At 43.9% G+C, this 21,720-nt stretch overlaps 1 protein-coding gene across 2 annotated transcripts; it reads right to left on the bottom strand.

Moving 5' to 3' along the window:
- Window positions 1–315: 315 nt before the first annotated feature.
- MSLN (mesothelin) lies at window positions 316–15,118 on the bottom strand. 2 transcript variants are annotated; one of them, XM_090151273.1, is made up of 23 exons: window positions 14,937–15,118; window positions 14,620–14,699; window positions 12,224–12,264; window positions 11,715–11,736; window positions 11,592–11,619; window positions 10,857–11,028; window positions 10,335–10,550; window positions 10,057–10,227; window positions 8,987–9,133; window positions 8,791–8,840; window positions 7,868–7,988; window positions 7,489–7,574; window positions 6,769–6,898; window positions 6,466–6,656; window positions 5,678–5,768; window positions 5,384–5,495; window positions 4,953–5,137; window positions 4,037–4,183; window positions 3,681–3,814; window positions 3,032–3,159; window positions 2,361–2,455; window positions 1,603–1,792; window positions 316–949 (listed from the first exon to the last, which is right to left on the bottom strand). In XM_090151273.1, exons 2-23 carry the CDS (start codon window positions 14,654–14,656, stop codon window positions 855–857), a joined length of 2,589 nt encoding a protein of 862 aa, XP_090007399.1. In that variant the 5' UTR covers window positions 14,657–14,699; window positions 14,937–15,118; the 3' UTR covers window positions 316–854. The 2 variants fall into 2 exon arrangements, with proteins under 2 accessions (XP_090007399.1, XP_031462757.2); XM_031606897.2 differs by lacking the exons at window positions 14,620–14,699; window positions 14,937–15,118 and having other exon boundaries at window positions 12,224–12,464.
- Window positions 15,119–21,720: the final 6,602 nt, after the last annotated feature.

Genomic DNA, 21,720 nt, shown 5'->3' with positions numbered 1-21,720 from the left:
TGTTGCAATTATATATAATAAAACAATCAACTATTTTTTTCCTAATCAAGCATGTTCTTGGATACATTTAGTGCTTTGGAGTTTTCCTGACTAACAAATCTTGATAGATTCCCCTTCCTTTGCTCTCCCTTCCTTCTATCTTCTCACATTAAGACTCTTCTTGGACAGAAATCCCAAAGAAGCAAAAAAAATATGTTGAAAGTCCTATACAAAGCTCTTATACTGTTCTCACGAGGAAGCTGAGAACAGCCTCAGCCCTTAGGTTGGAGTAGTCAACACCAAAGAAAACTAGCAGGCACGTCTGAGGTTCCTAGCCATTTAATTTGATCTAGTACCCACAGCCCCTGCAGTGCAGGCAATGTGAATGAAGACAACAGCAGTTCCTATTTTGCTTCTGGCATTTTTACTTAGCTCCACAATTTCTTTAGAACCAGCTGGAAAGTTTTACACCCACTCGGAGGGCCTGGCAGTGCCAAGACATCAGGTTCTGAGAAATGCAATCAGTAACATGCAGAACAGCAGATTTGCTCACCCCTAAACCCACCACGGTTGCACAGTAAAATATTGAAGGCTGTTGCGTTGCAGTAAAAGGGATGTGTATCACCTTGGCTTGGTTTGTACAAAAGGCAAAAAGGGATCCTGCTCTGAATTGTCTGAAAGTTTCAGTTCCAACAGAACACTAATTTTTTTCTATTGATTTGAAAAAGAAAAGTACCTAGCAATGAGCACAGAACCACACAGCAGCTGCCTGCATGCACTGAGCACCCCTCACCCCCTGGCCCAGCAGTCCCCAGCAGGCTCTGAGCAGGTCACACACTGGTCCACCTCATCGTGCTCTATCCAAGGGAAGATTTTCAAGACAAGATCGACATCATCAGGAAACTGAGAAGCAGAGCAGGCAGGAGGTGGAGCATCATGGCCTCGGTACCAAAAGAGGCTGAGGATGGTGCTAGAAGAAAAAGAGGGCATCAGTACAAAGAAACCAACAATTGAACCATTCTTCTATGGGGAAAAGATCCTGTTCTGCCACATCCAGGAAAGATCTCTAGCATTTTGACTAGGGCTCTCTATCCAGTACCCAGCCATCCCAGCCATCCCCAGTCAAATCGTCAAGTCAAAGCCCAAATCCAACACACAGTACAGCAGGGTGCTGTGGAAGTGCTCATTCAGCTGAGATGCTCAGCTAACATGGGTGCTTTCAGTGAGATTACAGGACTGTTCCTCATCTTGGACTTAGAAATTAAGGTTCCTTAAGCCTTGTAGCAGAACTGGATTTGCTGCCTCTCTATGCTGGGAGGTGAAGGGTGCAGGTGAGCACTACCCAATGCATTTTAAGGGGGCTGTGTGGATAGGCAGTGGCAAATGCCAGTGAAAGAGATCTGCAATAGCCCAGACCAACAGTCTCTCCTCTCTCAGACACATGAGCAGGTAGCAGGACTTTCTAAGGCCTTGGCACAAGCATGGCTGAGAGCTTGGTGTGCTCGGTTCTCTTCACAAGCAACCAAAAGTACCTCACTTCCACAAGGCAATTATTCTCCTTACTGTAACCCAAAAAGTAAATGTTTAAAGCACAACAATCAGAGGCCCTAGCACACTACATACGCTGAAACTTCGGCGTGACGATGTTTATATAGCCTTCTTGTGTTCCCCCCGTGAGCCCAACGCCCAGTTTATCCAGTTCTGTTTGCTTCTGTCTTTGGGCCCATTCCTGGATGGGAGACTTGTTCCGCCAATTTGACAGATCATGTAGATTTATCCCCAGCAAGTCCTTAACCTCAGCAGGTGTCAGGCTCTAGGAGAAATCAAACACGACTTACAGATGTAAATGCAGCAATGACCATACACCTCTAGTCAAGGATCTGATGAGGTTTCTGTTAGCAGAAGCGTTCAGAACAACAAACTTGTGGTGAGCGGTTTCAGTTGGAACAAATCTCACCTTGGGTTTGGGGAACAAACACAAGGATTCCTCAAAACCAATTTCTGTTGTCTTGTCATGACATGTCTCCTTGACCCATGCGGGTCTCCAATCCATGCTCAGGTCACTAAGCTTTCTTCCAAAAGCAGTAATATTCATGCTAACACTCCTGTTAGGTTTGCACTGTAGCCTAGTGGAAACCTCCTACTACTATGAGAGCTTATTCTAAAGAAATTCCCCAGTAAGACTGGGTAAGCATCCATGGATGACTCCAAATTAAACTTCTAGGGAAGTTTCAGGTTGGTTTTCCACTATTCATTAGTCAACCATCACTGTGAATTTGAAGGAGCAATTCTTGATTTACAACAATGGACAACATGACCAGAAACAACCACCTCGTATGGCAGAAACACAAGGAGGTGAACAATGTCAGCATTCAGCTTACCATCAAAGCGTCTCTTCTCAAATTCACCAGCGTATCAACATTCATGTTCACATTGTTCTTGCTCAGAGCTCTGAGATCCTCACCAGGAGCACCTCCTGTGACCAAAAAGAGAAAGTTTTACTCGATGCCCTCACACAAATGAGCAATGTTGTGTATCTGTACAGGTTGGAGCATAAACCATGTCTTCTAAATTTATTAGCTCTGCTAACAGAGTGAGTTCCAAATGCAAAAAAAAAAGTAGTTCCTTTAGCTACAGGGTTTCATGATGTTGGCCATCAAACCAATCTGCATCAATGGCCAGATGGAATGGGGAAGAAGAGGTTCACTGAGGCTGTGAATAAATTTTTGGGTTAACAGGGAGAATCCATGTTTTGTGACATGGGGAATGGCTGTGAGATAAGCACTAAGCATTGGCAGCTGGATTTCCAAGGCACTTAGCAGATCTTATCCATCCCAGAAACCTCGAGTCTGAATATTCCTGTGATAGTTGGACGGTCAGTTAAGGGAATTTTAAGTCAGGTACAGATTCTTCCGAGAATATTTTATGTTATCTACAAATTGGAAAAAGATGCTGACCTTCCATAACTTCTAACAGCTTAGCTTTGAAGATTCCCAGATCTTAAGACAGTATTTGTTCCTCTTTCCCTATAGCAGACTGTTATTTTACATACCTAGGTAAGGCTCAATAAGCGTATAGTAGGAACGTAAATAGTGCTGGTCTGAGAAAGCACGTTTTGCTTTAGCATACAGGATGTCTTTTGTAAGCTGTGAACAGGCTGAAGGATCCAGGGATGCCAGTCTGCAAAAAAAAAAAAAAAAAAAAGATAATGATGATGATATAGAAAAATAAAAGTTTTTATTATTTTCAACTTGAATAAATCCCAAGTTCTTCCCATTAGACAGATGACAGTATGGAGAGAAGCTCAATGAAGAAAATAATGTCTCAGCTGCCTGCTCAAAATGATGTGTTTTCTCAGTTATGATGGCTGTGATGGTGCAATGCTATGTTTGTGTTTGCAAAGATGTAGTTATGTAATTAATTTTATTTAGCAGTCCTTCAGAATCAACTGTTTTGCCTGCAGACAAAAGCATGCATGCAGGCCATACTGGTTGCCACCTGAGGTGCAGTAAAAAGAATCTGATTGCAGATCTGAGCCCTTCCTGGCAGAGTGGAGAACAACAGGCTTTTAAGCCTGGGCAGAGAACATGCACTAAGTTGCTCCCTAGAATTCCTTTTACTGCATGGAGAGAAAGTAAACTGCCCTTGCTGATGGGACTGTGCTTCTACAAGAAACTGAGAGCACTGCAATGCTGACTCACTTCAGGCTGTTGGGGTCTATCATATTCAGCAAGGTCGCATTCAGAGTGCACAAGTATTTTGGATTAATTGCATTCAGTGCAGTGGCATTCAAGGGATTTCCCAAGGCAACGTATCGACTGATCACAGCAACAGCCTAGGAACACAAGTTTTTCAAAAGTTAGCTTCATTCATGGTTTCATCTTTAAAAGAAAAACAAATGTGGTAATTACAAAACTAAAACCAAATCATTTTAAATCTACTTGTTTGGACCTCAAGAATGGGCCAATTATCTTAAGAAGCCACTAAGCTGGTCCTAAACCAGCAGCTCCCAAACCAGGAAGCAAATCTGGGCAGGAAAGCAAACCCAAATCCCCACCTGTTCATTTTGCAGGTCAAGCTCTAGCAAGGCAGCCAGCATGTCGGCTGAAGTTATCTTCCATTTGCTAATATCCTTCGTGGTGATTAAAGAAGTAAGGCGGCCCAGTTGGGGGAGCAGACTGTCAGGATATCCATCAGGATATGTCTGTGGAAAGACAGTTGGAATTGCTATGAACACTTGTTGTCGTGCCTGTGTTCTCTGCAAGATTAATGTGGAAAAGCCATAGAGATCTCTGCAAGGAATGAAAACAAGAGCCAGTGAGATATAATGCGTGCATCTGTCATTTTTCTGCATGAAAGCTGAGGGAAGCAGGCTCCAGTGAGGGAAGAAAACCTGCAGCAATGTGAATTGATTCAGTGAGGACCTGGAGCAGCAGAATGCCTTGCAGTGGTGAAGGCTAAGCAAAACAGTGGGTTACCCAAGCAGCAGCACAGTCTGCAGGTCAAGGCAAGTGATTATTCCCCTCCATATGGCTCCTGTGAGACCTCATTTAAGTACTACAAACAGCACTGAGTTCCCTGATAAAATACTTTGTAAAAGTCTAGCAGCAGTCCATGCTAGCTGAAGGGCTGGAGGCACAACATAGGAAGTAGGGTAGTGGGGCTGAGGGAATTGGGTTTTTCAATCTGAAATGGAGAAGGCTAGAAAAGGATTTTGTCACTTCTGGGAGACTAAAGGGAAGATGGAACCACACTCTTCTCAGAGATGCACAGCAAAAGGATAAGGGCCAAGATGCAGTGAAAATGCTGATTAGGTATTAAAATATATTTTCACAGTAAAAGTGGTCAAACATTGGAAGAGGAACACAGAGAGATGGTGGAGTTTCAGTCTTTGGAGACGCTGAAACTCAACTGAACAAGTCCCTGAGCAATCTCATCAGTAGATAATTTGGCATTTGTCAGCCTGACGTTACCTCATCCAGCTTCTCCTTCAGCACAGCCAATTGCTCATTACTGAAGGGGTAGTCCAGGATCTGAAGGAAGTCATTCGTTACAGAGACGTTCTTCAGGCAAGCACGCAGCTCCTCAGGTGTATAGTAAATAGGCATCAGATCATTATTAAGAACCGTCTCTGTTATCCTCAGGTCACCTGGGCAACCTGTTGAAGGAAGTATTAAATACACTAACACTGCTGCCCAGCATTAAATCCTTTTCCTTCAAGCTTTGAGTGCTCCATCTCTGAAGACAGACAAGTATGCAGTCTTGTTCCACCCTCCTCCTGGGCAATCCACCACCACGTGTTTCACAGCTTAATTTAGACATATTCAAGGAGGCCCACAAGCACTAACATCAATCCTGATGCAAGAGGAATGTTGCCATTATGGACCAGAGAAAGCTCCCATACCAACATCACGCTTCTGTCTAGAAGGCAAGAGTTCTTCAACAATGGTGGCCAGCTGTGCTCTTGACAGACGTGAATCACGTGCAAAGTTCTTCAGCCAAAAAGTTAGAACGTTCTGCAAAGAAAATATTCCATCAGGGAGATTCTGCAGCATTAAGCATATCATCAGTGCATTAGGTTGCTACTCACATAGAAAATTTGTTGCTGAAATACATGTGCAGAAGACTTCTGCTATAAGCCTGGAGTCTTTGGTCAGCCAAAGGCAGATTTCTAAATGCCTAAACTCGAGTAACCCACCTTGGGGACCTTCTGCCAGATGCTGTGATCCAATACAGGAATCAACCCTGTGAGCTCATTCAAGGTAGACGCTGACCATGCTTGAGGAGGCCTGCAGACAGAAATTGACAGGGATCAGTTTTCAAACAGAAAGGAAAACAACATAAAAGACGCCAGCATTATGTCTATTATGTCCATGTAACACAGTAAGTTAAGAAAACTTCTCAATCACTTTCTATAACAGAAAACTTTATTCCAATGGATCAGAAGCAACGGTTAGTAACATGAATTGGGGCAGCTGTATGGGAAAATGGTATTTAACAAACACTTTTTTTTTTTTTTAAGTGTGGAAACCAATTGCCAGTTCAGTGCCAAGACCTTAGAGCATTTGACACAGGAAGGAAAAATATTTTGCCTTTCTGGACAATGTCTCTTAGGTAATAGCCAGGGATTCATCAAGCATCTGGCAGTTTGAGAGGTAGAAGCAGAACGTTTTCTGGAAGCCAGAATCTGATGAACATCTAGAGCCCTTTTGTGTTCATGAGCACCACCTCAGAGAAGTTTGGATAGTGAAAAACAGACCAGAGAAAAGGCTTCTGTAACTACAGCAGGTGAGACAGAAATGAGTATGTATTTTTCAGTAGAATTCCAGCCAAATTCATGCGTTGAAAGACATTCATATCAAACAATGTGAAATTCAAAAGCAATGAATTATTCAAGTGTATGATCAAGTTGATCAGCTGCAGTTCAATTAGGTCTCAACAGGACAAGAATTTTTTTTTCTTCTAAGCATCAGCAAAAATCCATACCCAAATGTAGTGTTGCCACTGCTGATCACACTCCTAATAGCCTCTTCTTGATCAGGCAGGAAAGATTCACACTGGCTTAATTCCTTCAGCAAAGCCCCAGCAGAACTTCTAATGTATTCTCCACCCAGGTCACAGACCAGATGACCCAGAATCTTTGCATTCTCCTTGTTTACTTGTGTGCCTGGAATTTTCTGAAGTAACACAAGACAGAGAGATTAAGTAGAACTGGATACCACTGTATAAGAGCATTTTTGCTCCTTCTGACTGCTGACATCCCCCAGCCTTGTGTCCCTGCACACATACCAAGCACGCTAAAGCTTCCAGCAGCAGCTGTCTGCGCTCTGACGACTCTCTTTGCAGAAGATCAAGACTTGCTTTCCCAACATTAGCAAAGTACTGCTTACAGCTTCCTGTTGCTGCATAGTCTGAAGGCCTAGGAAGACAAATACTGTGAGTTCTGCTGAATGAAACAGACGGCCAGGTTCTCAAGGCTGTTCAACGCATACTCTGTTTAATATAATGTTTTCCATACCCACAGTCTAAATTCTATGCAGTTGTTCTTCCTAAAAACCACAGTCCACATTTGCAAAAAACTTAGTTTCACTTTAAGGACTCCTTTGTAAGACTCAGCTTAAAATGATTCAGGATTTGGATACAGAACCACAGTGGATAAGCTACCAAAACAAAGAAATCTACTCTAATGTCTGTTTCACCTGACGCTGCAAGAGAAAATCACCCTCAAAAAGGCTAGAAAGTACTGAAAGCCCATAGTAGTTTCACATCAAGACAGAAATAACTAAAAAGAGCTTCATACTGTTTTACTAATACAATGGATAGTTACATCTGAAAGGCATCAAAGCCCTTTCAAAAGCTTTCTGCAATCTTTTTTTCTGTAAGAATATCTGAACAAATCAGAAATATATGTCAAACATGAATTAGCCCTTACTAGCTGGCTTGTAAAGTCATGCCTCTTCTTCTCATTCAGGACTAAAGCAACAACATGAAAAATGATAGCACATTTACCTTAAAAATAGCAACAGGTCATTAGGATAGCTATCCAAGTCCTTAGGAATCCCACGCAGCATCACCATCTTCACTAAGCAACTCAGCTGAAAGCACACCAGAGTTTGTAGCAGAAAAGGAAAACAGCATAAAACAATAGGAAATAAATAAATAAATAAATAAAACAATGAAGATTTTACTCTGCTCCAAAGAAAGAAAGAAAAAGGGATAAATCAGCCCTGAGATGCTTTTGGAAAAATTCAAAACTGTGCACCTGAGACCCAGGACCAGTTACATTTGTTCCAGACCTTTAGGCTGAAAATCTTTTGTTCTTGCTAAACAATCCTGATTAGCATCTCCACTGCAATACCAAACAGCATTTGGGAATACAGGAACTGACCTGGTCTGCTCCTAGCTTGACATTCTTCCTCTTCATGACTTTGGCCAGCTCCTGAACTCTCTCTGGTTCCATTTCATTGGCAACTGCACATGTGTAGCCTTGAAGGACTGACTGGGAAAGCCTGAATGTTTACAAAAAGCAAATCAGAGGGGCAAGGATTTGAGGAGAAAAGTCAGTGATGACCCCCTGTGTATAAGCATAAACCTTCCCACACCTCAAAGCTGAACACTCTCCAAACTTCATCCACACAACATCGCTAGTCTTGACTTTTGTGGGAGATCAAGAAGCCATTGCTGCTTCCACAAATATTATCTAGAGATTGTGCTGGAAGTAGAACTGCAGGGACAAATTCTCCACCCCAAGCAATACTGCTGTACTGAAGCACAAGATCAGATGTGCTTTCTGTATATGACAGATATCAAAACTGAAGCAGTCTCATACAGATCCTCATCACAGCAGTCTCATGACCTGGGAGAGCTCAGGAAGAAGTATGGAAAAACTGACATTGTGAAAGCAGGATGATATGGCAGATCTATTGTTCTTCCAGGTACGTGTCAAGGCTTTCATCATTTCTCATCTCAGATACAAGAACTGACAAAAGACACGTCAGTCTCACTAAATGAAATTCTTGGAAGAGCACTATATAAGACTGACACGTTGTCTGATTAGAAATGCTTTGTGAAGAAGCAAGGTTCCCAACTGCAGTCTGAGCCAGCAGCATTGTTTTAGAAAGCAAGTCTGGCTCACAGGTGTATCTTGCAGCTGGCACCATGGTACATCTGGCACTACATGCTTGTTGTCTGCATGGTATTTTCCTGTCTCTTGTTATAGATTAAAAAAGATCAGTCATGCATGACAAAAGAAACAGGGATAACATGAGCCAAGCAAACATGAAAAACATAAGGAGAGCAGAAAAACACTACCTGCTGAAGTCAGGCTCTGTCTTTATCACATCTCTGAAAAACATGGCAGCCTGTGGAGCAAAGCCAGATTGTCAGTAGTTAACCATGCTCTTCCACATCACTCACTTGTATTTTCAGGTAGACTGTAAGAGTGGACTCATAGCTCTGCAGTGTCCAAGAGTGACAGTGAGGGCAATACAAGCTGCTTGAATATTACCTGCTCTCGGGTCCACATTTTACTGTTGAGATCCTCAATGCTGAGCTTCTCATCCTCAAAAATAAGCAATGATTTTGGAATGTAACTGGCCAGAGCACCAGGGATAAGTTTAACCAGGTCAGCTGGGTTGCTTACACTGGAAGAAATCTGAAAAAAAACAACAAAACTAAAGACATACTTGTAAAAAATCTAACATTACAAATTCTTTCCCATTTGACATATACATCAGACTAGCATGAAACTAATAACAAAGGCCCTGATGAAGAGGAATGGTTCTGTTTCTACCATTTTCCCAGCTCTTGGCTTGATGCTCTAAAAATTCTTAACAAGCCAGAAAGGAGAAACACTCCTCCCAGCCAACCCAAGCAGTACCTCATCTCTTGAAGGTAAGCTGCACAGCAATCCTGTGGTGAAGGAGGTGTTATTTCCCTCACACATCACCCAGAGCCCTGACCATCCCACTGCCCCAACATCTGCTATGTGCAGGGCCTGTGGTGCTGAACACGTCAGCAGTTTTCTTGTAGAAGGTAAGATGAATAATAACAAACTCAAATGGTGCACATACAACTTGAAGGTTAAAATCATGGCCAGGAAAAGTGAGGAAAGATGTTCACATCCTACAGTCACACGGGAGAAATGACAAAGTGCACTGCTAGAGGATTAATCTACCCTAAAAGGGTTTTTTTCTAAGATGAGCCCTCACTTCTCACACATTCTTATTTCAAACAATGGTAATAACATTTTCTTGGCAGCTTCTTATCATGTCAGTGGTGAGTAGTTTCCACGTGCATCCCCCAGAAAACTGTCTCTTCTGCCCCAGGCCCCAAGAGGCTCATCAGAGCATGCTGGATGGCTGGCAGCCAAGGACATCCACACTGGCACAGTGATGGGGATTGGGGATGCCTGTCCTGTTGCATGCTCTGGTTAGCAATGACAAACAGCCCAGAGGGAATCTTGTCCATGTGCACAGGTATGTGTCAGTGCCTGGCCCCAGGTAACCAGTGTTCTTAGTTGTGAGTCACTGGAGCTTTGCTAATTTATGACAACCATAGAGAGAAAAACAATTTCACCTTTTCCACAAATATCCTCTTCAGAGGAGAGGGCAGGGCTGCTATTTGCTTAACAAACTCAGGCAACTTAATGGCTTCCAAGATCACTTCTGGAGGCAGGCTTCGAAGCGTGCTGCTGTTGAGGCCAGCCACCAAGCTCCCTAGCTTTGCCAAGCTCTGTCCAGAAGAAATCTGAAAGGTAATACATGCAGGTATGAATACATAAAAGGCCAAACAGCACTTGCTTGCAACTAGCTATGCCAGGTCTAAGGTGCATTGGTGTATTTCATATTTTATACCTGATAGCCAGAGTTGAGCAGTTTGTTGATAATAGCACTGGACTGGTCAGCATTCCAGCCACGAACTTTACCCAGGGTAGGAATTGATGCTTCCAGGTCTTCCCCACTGATCTTATTTTCAATGTCAGATACAGACAGCCCAACAGCAATCTGGCCCAACACCCGCAGCACCGCAGGAGTGAAACGCTCAACATTCCTCAACAAAGAAGATACAGCCTGTAAAAATCCCACAGATTCAGAAAAGGAAGTCAGAAGAGTAATGATGTGTGCCTATTGGATTCTACAGCCTTTGGATGTCTTAAATGGCTGGATTTTCTGCCTCAAATTTGTGTGATTAAGCCTGTCCATGGACTTCTACCATTTAGACTTTGCTTATCATAAAGCATGAGCCAGACAACACAACAAAACAGCAAGATGGGTTCTAGGACTGCATGCGGGAGGAGGCATGAGAGCTGAGCCCTCAATCATCAAAAATGCTGTCTAGTTGAATGAAGAACTGAATCACAGGGCTGGGCAGATTACCTGCAGTTCCTCTGTTGTCAGGGAGGAAGGAGCTCCTTTTCCCTTTATTTTTCCAAGCGTTGTGTTCAAGGTGCAGCTCTTACTGATCTTCTGGGCCAAGCTCAAAGAATCATCCCTGCTCAGGTTGCTCACTGCAGAGGGGCTCAGGTAACAAACAAATCTGTCTGGGAGACTGCGGGTGGGACACCAGGAAGAGAGGTTGACAATTTGATAGACAGCAATTCTGATCTTTCCTCTTTTTCCAAAGGATGCTCGCACAGCCCAAGTAACAAATGCAGAAAGGCAAACAAACAACTCAAATGATAAGAATTATTTGCTGGCACAGGAAGAAGGTACTTGTAAACTGTTTACCCTTAGGTGGAAATCAAATGAATGCAAGGCTTGAAGCATCGTTTTCATCCTAAGCTCCCATCACCAGCTAAGCCAGGCTCAGCACCAACACAAGGATCCTTGGAGCAGTAAATCCTGCACGTGACAGGCTGGCTGTCTGACACACCATGGATTTACCCTGCTCTTCTTTGTCCTGCACAGACACAGAGTCCCATTTTCTCTTCACTATTCAACGAGCAAAACCAGAGCAAAACCCTCCCTGCCCACAAGCATCCCTGGACCTCTGCAGGGAGACAGGTGCTACCTCTGGTTTCAGAGGCTGCCTGCCACCCAAAGCAACATCCCCAAAAGAACAGAAGTTCCAAGGGAAACGTCACAAAGATCATTTGCTGATGGTTTACATACCTTCTCACTGAAGCACACACAGCAGTTTCTGTTTTCCCAAAAAAGAGAGAGAGAAAGGAACTGTGACAGGAATATACAGAACCACATTTGAATCATAGGGAAATTACTTGGTCAGAAACTCACCATTGAGAGCGGGGCTGGAGCACTGAGTAAGGAGAAAGAGAGAAAAGAACCATATTCTGCAGTTACAATGGTAGTACAGTGTTATTTGTGATTGTTTCGTACAGATGTACATACAACCAATTTATACTTGGATCTGGCTTGAAACACAAATATCTACACCCATGTCTCCCCCCTGCTATGCTTGGGAATTGCCACCTGCAAAATTGTGATCAGTATTGGCTCTGTACTCCAAACAGCCACTCAGGCATTAGAATCAATGGGAGGGTGTCACCCTCCTTGCACTGCCTGGTGACATGTATGCACTGCAAAGACCTGGAGAAGCCATCCCCACCCACTACACCCATCATTGAGGGATAGGAAGGACAGTTAGCCCACCTCTTAATGCACAGACATTGGTTTGTGGCAACTAGTTTTCATCATTGCGCTGCTACCAGGAGGAATCACACTGACCACTAACCCAGACATGCTTTGCAAGCAAAGACATATTTCAAGCTCAGTGCTTGCCTTACCAGATATGTCCCAGCAGGAGCTGCATCAGCTGCCAGCCAACCTGGAAGACAATGCGATGTGATTTTAGCAGCACACTCAGGACAGAGGTTCATTCTCACAGTCCCCATCTGGCTTAGCAGATCCCAAACATCAGTCATCTCTTTACATCATTCTTGACACAGCATTTCACAGAACCAAGACCTTCCCCTTGTTCTGACTTTGTGACAGCTGTCTGGCAGGCAGGCATGAGATACTCCTTTATCTACTCAAAGTCTTTTTCCTCCCAAAGAAGAAAGGGGAGAGAAAGGGGCAGAAAACACTCCTGAAATGCTCCTTCTCTCCAGGACTTCTTTGTTCAATATCTCTCATGTGCCATGACAAGATCAAGGTAAGTGATCAGCCCAGGAGGCCTGACCCACCATGCTTACACATCCATGATGCTTCCAGCTTTGCAGCTTCTTCCTGCTTCTTACAGCATCCACATTGAAACGTCAACTGTAGTCAAGCCTGTATTGTATTTCACACAACTCCAGCTAAATCCTTGAATGGATTAAAACCATCCTATGCTGCAGAACTGCACACAATGCAGGCCGTGCCACTGTATGACAGTCATCACTCCAGCCTTGTCTGAGAGCTTGGCAGGGATTTACTAAATGACATCAGTCTGTCACCATTGGCTCTTGGCAGGTCTCTGCAAGTTCTCCACTGCTCTACACTTTGTTTCTCAACTTTTGCACTCTTCTTAATGTCAACTTGCTTTTCTCCAGCCGATACCAGGAAGTTGGAAATATGGTGAAATGCAAGCTTAGGAAACCAAAACAGCATACACAGACTCAATTCTCCCTGGCATTACTACTGTAAAGAACAAGAAACCTGCCAAGCTCAGCATCTCAATAACACAGAAAAAAAAAGGGGGGGGAAGATGGGGAAATCCCATGTGACAGGGCAGAACGAATAAATGCAACAAATGCTACATGAAATGAGAGGCAGGGAGAAAAAGGCAATGATTCAATGATTTGAGGCACCTGAGGTGATGCTGGCAGGCTGACAGGCACAACTGAGGCAGAGTTGGTTTTGTTGGTGTGTTTTCTCATGGTGTGTCCAGATGTAAAATAGCTTGTAGGAATGGATGAGAGGAGTCCCTAATCAGTATAATAGCTCTTTGGATTACTAGCTGCTACACCTTTTTTCATCATTTAATTAATGGAGAACTGTCACTAACCAACAGGCAAAGAAACGATACCCATAGCTGACCAAATGGAGTGCTTTCTTCTAGCCCTACCACACATCAGCTTTACTCTTAGACAAAGTCCTGAAAGAGTTACCAGGACCACAACCACAAATTGGGAGCCAAAGGCCATGCTTCCCTGCTTATAGACAAAGCCAAGACTGTTTCTATCCATAATAATCACTTCCTCCTCATCTCAGGTTTGGACCTTGGAAATACACAGCCAAGCCCTTTGGCCCCAGTCTTGGTAAGTCCTTACACACATTTATCTTTAAGGATAGAAATAATCCTATTGAACTGGAAGAGCGGAGTTCAGAGACCCATGTGGAAAAGGAGGGAGGTGGGGGCCTCTCTGATCCTGTAGTAGAAGCTCAACTCACTATCACAACCATCCTTGTTCTGTGATAAAATATGCCTCATCTCACCACTGCATGAAGAGACATTAACTCTTCCAAGCAACCTATACCATTCTGCTGGACAAACTTCACTCCTTGTATAGGATATCAACATAAAATTGGAAAATCAGATTTTCATCAGTTTCCACAATACATTGATCAGTTTTGAACAGCAGCAAGTGTGTAATTAATGAAATAAAGAAAAAAAGCAACCCGTTCATTTGTTTTCCTTCCTTAATACTGATAACCAAACCCACAGCAGAGAAAATGACAGTCTGTTTATGCAGCTGCTCCCCAGCTGGCATCTCATTAGCTTGTCTGTAATGTTACAAGTCCATGTTTTATCATCACTGACACTCATTACAAAGGTGATCCCAAATCTGACAAGGAAGAGAGAATAAATTGCTGACACTTCAGGAAAGTAACAAAGACTGCTTTGGAATCCCTCAGCACCAAAGAGCAGGAGGAGAGAAAGTAGGGGAATACAAACAGAACCAGCTAAGGCTATTTTGTAGATAAGTGCCTTCTGCATATTCCATCAGAAGGAGCCATGGGCAGACAGCTCCGCAACGACGGGAGGAAAATTAATTCCACTTCTGTCCTTCCTCTCTGTTCATTACAGAAATTAATATATTTTGGCTCAAGGATTCAGTAATAAACAAGTGAACCAAAGGCTGAGGATTGCAACCGACCACCAAAGTAGCATCTGGTGGTATTTCAGTACAATCTTCCCTTTTGAGGGTTACCCCAACCACAGCTTCCAGGACACCCTTCCCCAGGCAGCAATACTCACTGAGCACAAGGAGGAAGCCAAGTTGCAAAGGTGGCATTTCTGCAGTGGTCGTCAGAGTGCCTGTGCCCACAAGGAATCACCTTATCTCAGCCAAGAAAAAAGCAGAAAACGAATAATACTTAGTTGCAACAAACCAAACCTGGGTAGGAAAGTTAAAAAGCGCTCATTCAAATAACTGCTTGCTGAGTTCATTTACACACATCAAACAACCTTCACAAAGCCTATCTGAAATTGGATCCAAAGCACATGAAGCTACTTGAGGGTATGCTCAGCCCGACCAAGTATGGAGAATTCAGAGTTAGTGAAGCTAGACTCACTGCTATCAGTGCCCTGAAGTTGGTGGGCTCCGCTCTGCAGAGGAAGACAGCAGCTTCCACAACCTGCTCGGATGGTAAATGTGACAATCACCTCCCAGCCACCAGTCACTGGGTCCTCACTGTGCAGCTCTCTGATCGTAGAGGGCTGCTTTTCACTGAGCAAACCAGGGTGTGTCTCTGGCTTCTCAAAATTACATCTGAAATTACAGGATGGATTTGGAGCACCAGACACACCTGTAAGTCCTTAAAGATGCAAACGTTTAACAGTGCAAATAAAAGTGTGGGTTTTTGTTAGTGCTTGGCATTCCCTTGGATACCATTGGAAACACTGATCTCAGAGACTGTCTGCGTAGAGTGAGCAGGACAAGAGCAGTGAATAAGTGCATTCCCCCAATGCTCCAAACTTGACTCGTTTGCCATTCATGGGATGCAACAGTTGCACAGTTTCAGAACTGTAATCCCTGAGATCACTATCTCCCTATCACCAGAAACAGCCTTTCTCTCCATAAATCTGCACCATTCCTAGAACATAACTTTATGGACTTTCCAGTCCTGCCAAGCTGCTCGAATTAAAACATTGTTTACTTTTTGCAATTAAGAGCTTGCATTTGGTTATAAGGGGTCTGTGTGCAGTAACTGCATGCTGCAGGAGATGAAGAACAACTTGATGGATTTGTCCTTAGCATGAAAAACACATGGAATGGGTCCTCACAATCTCTCCAGAACTGTGCATCAGTTCTCTCCAACTAACTGTAAGCCTACAAGCACTTCAGCAAGGAGAACTTAGCAAGCACAATCTGCAAGACTACACATGAGACCGGCTGCAGATATTAACAAGAGAGGGATGTTAAACTGCCTTCCATCTGGTTCAGACTTCTTTTCTCTGACCCTCAGATCTGAGTCCTCAAGCCAATAAGAAATTGTCTACAATAACTCTCTCAATTTCTTTGGGTGCAACCGAGTAATTCTGCATACTCAAATTTAAAAATCGTTTTTTGGTCACTTTATTGATGTTTTTTCAAGACAAGGTTTCCATAAGCCATTTAAGTCCCAGGCTCAGGCTTGTCCCATCACACCCACCTACAACTCCTGTGTTTGTGGCAATGCAGAGAAAAGCTGGAGTTGACTCACAGCACCACCACATACCCAAAACCGGCTCCCTCCCCACTCCCAGTTTTCTTAGCACACTTAATGTATGCTATTTTGAAACTTGTACAAGATTACTGATTCATACTTATTGCTTCTCTGACCTAGAAGTCCACAGGATACTAAACATGAAAGCAACTCTTATCAGCTTCCATCTAAGCTATCCATTTCTATGTAAACTTGAAATGCATCATTTTGTAAATAGTCAAAGTTCAAAGCAAGAAGCTGCTCCTCCAAGAAATCCAAATGAAGTCTCCCTGAGACAGAGGGAAGGTCCTTCAATCAGGCTTCAAATACCGCAGCTTTCGGTGTCTTATGCCTTTCAAAAAGTCAACATTGCAAACAGGTAGCTCACAAAGGAAGGTCAGATAAGCCTGTGTTGCTGCCGAGCCCTGATCACGCTGCTGGATAGAACTGCAGGTCCAGAAAAGACTCGATGAAGAAAGCAGCAACATGGCACAACATGGCTCTGCATCTGCAGCCAAATCCACTGCTTCTCACAGGGGGTATCTGAAGGTGAAACGGAAGAACAGGATGGATCTGAAAAGCAGAAAAATCAACAGTGAGTCTCAGCTACTGATGAGGAAACCAGGGGAGGGGGTCAATGCAGAGTGTCAGGATTTTCTGCTTGTGTTGATCAGGTAATCATGCGTACCTAAAGAGTGTGCCAAGCAACCCCCCCAGTGGGAAGAGAAGCCAGAGTTCACAAAGGCAAGGAGGAACTTTCATCTATAAACAAACTGTTATTTTTCTTAGCTCTGTTCACAAAGTGGCTGAGCAGAAGCATCAAATATTTGGCAAAATTCTGATTATTACAGCAAATAAGGCTGGAGCTGATTTATGGCTTTGTATCTGCTCAAGTAAGCATAAGTAAGAGCTACAGCTTCCTAAAATAGGCTTCCAGCTAGAGGATTTTTGGATGTGATGCCACATTCAGACTGACCACTTTGTAGCACTGGATGCTGGGAACAGCAGCTTGGCCTCCTGCAGGTTTTCCTGCACTTTCTACATGCCAGCCTGACCCAGCCTGGGGACACAGCCACATCATCACAGGAGCATTAACCATGCATGGCAGCACAGCTTCAAGATGAGGGTAAGATTTGCAGATGGATGGTCAGACAGGAGAACATCACAGCCTCTCACAAAGTGACATCAAGCTAGAAAAGTAGATTTTATGCCATAATTTGGTAATAACCCTCATGCTAACCAGAAAAGACGTGGTGCAGGTGCTTCATTCCTATTATCTTAGCAACACGAAGCAATTCAGTAGCAGCTGTGACTAAGCCAGAATGAGATATTTGCAGCCCACACCTGGTAGACAAGTCTTTCAGGGGATGGAGTCCAGCACGCCCTCAGCTACCACCCCTCCAGAAGCAGAGCTCTCCCTGCCACTAACTTCATTTCCACAACGTGACCTATGTAAGCCCTGCTTTCCCCACTTTTGATGAACTTCTCTCATTTTGCAGCCCCTCAGTCACAAACTAATGGGAACACAGAGCATGCAACATAAATGCTGATAAAATTCCCTGTTGGTGTGAGACACTTGAGATCCCATCTCATTTGAGAAGGACAAAACTGAAAGAGATTTCAGTCACCCCTTGCCCCATGGTACACAGTGGATACAGCCCTGCCAACAGAAGTGCCTGCAGCCTGCCCTTGCATTGGCATCTGAGGGGGATTTTAGAGCTCACCTGTAAAAACAGTCACTTCTAGTTCAATGCCATTACTGACATCTCTCTCTGCCTCTTTTCCTTCTTGCATTCCTTCCTCCCTGCAAGCATCCCTCTCCTGAAACTGCAAATAATCCAATGTCTTTATGTCACCTCCTCCTCAAATGCATAAATTTCCCTTCAATAGTAAGTGGGAAATGAAGCCTAGTTTTGCATCATGATTTCTTAACACTCACATTTAAGGGTCATGGCAGGAGAGCAGTCAATGAAACCTGCAGAGGGTGGGCAGAAGTGGGCCAAGCCTAAGATGCCATTTGTGCCATGGGAAAATGAGTCAGGGCATTCACAACCCTCTACTCTCCTGACCTGACAGAGCCATGGAGGGCAGCTCAAGTGTTATTCAGCAACACTAAACTGTACAATTGGTCGTCGATGTGTTCCTGCCATGTTAAGCCAGGTGTGGCAGCAGGCAGTAAATCTCTCCCGATCCCATCTCTGCCACGCACACCACCGCCCTGCTCAGCCCACTCACTGCACTTCCCTGTAGCTCTCATGCAGAACTACAGGGGCTTCAGGCTGTCTCAGAAAAGTCAGATCTCCCATTAGGTAAACAGAGCACTCTGGGGAAGCAGAGCCAGGCTCACACCACAGACAAACTTCCCATCCAAACATGGACCCAAGAGCAAGCAAACTGCATAGGAAACCACTACCCTAGAGAAGCCATTTGACCATGAGTTTGTACAAGATGTGGTCAGGCTTTCACTAATGTCAGACTAGTAGTGAGCTCATCTGCAAGCCTGCATGGGCTAGCGCAACTCACAGGGGTCACACAGCCCTATTGTGTGCCCCAGAATCAGAAAGAGAGGTTTAAGAACAGGAACAACAGAGCACAAAATAAAGCTTGCTGAAGAGAAACCAAAAGGGGCAGTTAAAAAAAAAAAAATGTTGCAGATGGCATAAAAATTGTAAAAAGGCATACAGAAGGCTGAAAGCAAACACATGCTGCCAGCAAAGAAAATCAAACTGCTGCGATAGTACAGAAGGGCAAAGAGGCAGCTGGAAGTGAGGAGGTATCTTTCAAATAATTGACGTTTTTTGTTCCTACGTTAGCTGCCTCATGAAAAAGAAAACTGTCAGGACCCAGCAGGAACAACACAATCCAGGTACAAAGAGAGGATATGGAGACATGCAACTCTAACAGCGAAACTAAATTAATTCTTTTTATCCACGTCCATCACACATAGATACTAAGAGAAATCTAAGACATAAGCAGCTTCAAGACCACAAAGGCAGTGCTATGGTACAGTCACTGCTTTCACCCAGCTCCTATTTTACCCTCCCTGTATAGATCTCAGGCTTACTGGGACTTGGCACACAAAGGAAAACTCCCCCACAACTGAATTAAGCCTCTGCGAAAATTCTCCTCTCCTTATCTCACTAAAAATGCAAACAAGGAAACACTACTAAATAAATATCCACACTTGAGAACTGTGATTTCATTGGCATCAAACCAATCACTGCTCTATGGCTTAGTGCAGAACAGTCCTGCCCTCGCTCCGGCTGCTCTTGACTAAAACTGCTGTTTCCTACTTGCAAAAAAGAAAGGTAAATTAGGTTAAGTAATGTTATACACATTTCAGGGAAGGTAAATTGGGGCAGGAAAAGTTATATGATCTGTCTCATTGATACGTCCATCACAGGATGGGATCAGAGTTCAGGGGGAGATTTGCAAGCTGGGGAGTCTCAGGGTAGCAGAGAGGGAGATCCGAAAGCTGTCCTCCAGCATCCTCATCTTATATCCTTTTTACATGTGGTTTGCCACGATGAGCAAGGAAGTTGGATGGTTACAGGCTGAGGTATAGGTGGGGGGTATGAAAAGGACACGTCTTAGAAGAAAACCAGTGGAATTTCTGTTGGTTCCTTAAGACTTCATTTTCAGTTCCCCAAAAAAATGAGAGATTTGTTCCTAAGTTAATCATCACAGGTTTGTGGTCTCTGTGGATTTTCTGTAGCAGTAAAAGTGACCACTGGTTCAGAAAGCAAGTGAACAACACTCCCAGACCTATTATCAGTGCAAGTGTATTTTCAAATTGACAGGGCTGACCCTTATCTCGATGCAGATCTTCAAAAGAATGCGTTAGCAGGTCACATCCAGCTCTGTGACTGCAGAATTGCGTACCTAGTCGTTAAATGTCACCTGGAGAAATTTTTTTATAAATAAGGTTCATCACGCAACTTGTCTCACTTCTGCTTGCTTAAGCATTCGGTTACAAGCAGGGAACATGTGAAAATAAACATTATTGGCTTTGAGATGGTACTGTGCCCACACCTACAAATTCCAGAGGGGTCAACAAGAACCTGACGCTGAAGGTTTGTTTCTGACAGCTCATGCAAGACCATCAATGCTCTCCTCCATGCACTAATAGGTCTTCACTCAAGGCTACTTCTGAATTGCAATGGAGAAGACAAGAAAGCCAAAGGTCTCAGAGACCTGCCTACCTTCAGACAGCCCATTCCTTGGCCACCCCAGGAAAAAAACCCAGTCCTGATTTGTCTTCTCCTGCAGTAACTCCACAGCAAACCCTGCTCTGGACACTCAGCACTCCCACTGCACACTATTAAAAGAAGTATCACAGAGAGAAATAAAAAGGCAGAGGAGATGATTGAGTGGGGATAAAGAGGCCAAGGAGCACCAAATATTACTAGCAGCTAGAAGTAAAACTCAACCATCACAGCACACCTTGCCAGAACTTTACATGAGATTCTGCTTGTTTTCTACCTCCATCTCTTCTCTATAATCATTTTGAGATGCACAAAGACAAAAACCACATATATCTACCAGTCAAACCTCCTGAATTATAAGCTTAATAAAACTGAAAAAGAAGTACTGTGAAGTCTGTTTTTCCTTTTTCTTGGCAAGGTTTCTGTTCGTGTTGGTATCGTGACTGGCAGCACTGGAGCAGAAGTGTTGTTTAGCAGTGCCCTAGCCCTATTTAGCTGGGTACACAAGTCTTCCTGACACATCAGCAGCCAGGTTTAAGAAACATGACCAGCTTTAAGGTAACTGACACTGGAAAAGCAGAGTTCAGCAGTGAGGCTCAGAGCTCTCACACGCTCCTGGGAGCCCAGCCCAGCCTTGAAAGACGGCTTACAAAGAACCAGGCTGTTACAACATTAGGTCTTTGACCATTAGTTCTGGCTGTACCATGAAACTCACACTATTAAAAACATTTGGCATCCAGCACTCCGAGAACAGTGCTACTTGTGTCAGCTGCTGGGCCACGTTCTCAATTCCTATGTCTTTCTGTGAACAGGTCCTCCCAAAGCACACACCTTCTACAGCACCAGGTATGAAAGGGTGAGGTGCTGTGGGTATCCAGCAATGCTTCTGCTCCATCCTGCCCTGAAGTACCGTCAGCACTTGGACATCTCTGTTATGCACTCAAGTGCAGCAAAAAATAGCTATAATTGTCAGGCACTCCTTACTCTTAAGTACAAAGCAGCTCTGTACACTACAGCTTCAAAAAAAATGGTCTCCTGTATGACTCAGCTACCTCCTAAAAATCTTTATGTGATTTCAGTTGCTTCCCCTTACAATAAGGCTGACACCTTGTGATGTAACAGCAGTCTGACCTCCCTCTCTGCTTCGTATATAGACAGACACACATGGGTGCATACACAGCCACCTACAGATGGTGATGTTACCTGCACTCCTAAGAGAGCAGGAATAAAGAGAGCCTGCCTCAGGAGAGCCAGAGATCCAGCTCGCAAACTGGAAAGCCTACCTCACTTTGTTACGTGACTGACCCTAAGCCCCATCTTCAAACACCGTTTTGAAGCACTTTCTCCTCACACCAGCACCTTGCTATCAGCAGCAAGGAATCTGATTCAGTTCATAGTACCGTCACGCCGCTGGCAGGCAGTGCTTTGTAAAGCAGGCTAGGGAAGCTTTAACCCCTCTGTGTCCA

Source organism: Phasianus colchicus, chromosome 16 (assembly GCF_987193195.1).
Source record: "Phasianus colchicus chromosome 16, bPhaCol1.hap1.1, whole genome shotgun sequence".
Lineage (NCBI taxonomy): Eukaryota > Metazoa > Chordata > Aves > Galliformes > Phasianidae > Phasianus > Phasianus colchicus.
This window is presented reverse-complemented; position numbering and strand designations above follow the sequence as displayed.

Bases quoted from the DNA above. Each gene is read 5' to 3' on its own strand.
- MSLN (XM_031606897.2), bottom strand. From the start codon at position 12,361: ATGACTGATGTTTGGGATCTGCTAAGCCAGATGGGGACTGTGAGAATG. The intron at 5,496-5,677 runs GTGGGTTACTCG...TTTTCTTTGCAG, and splicing joins TCTGGCAGAAGGTCCCCAAG to AACGTTCTAACTTTTTGGCT. The intron at 3,815-4,036 runs GTGGGGATTTGG...TTGTGTTCCTAG, and splicing joins TTGACCTGCAAAATGAACAG to GCTGTTGCTGTGATCAGTCG.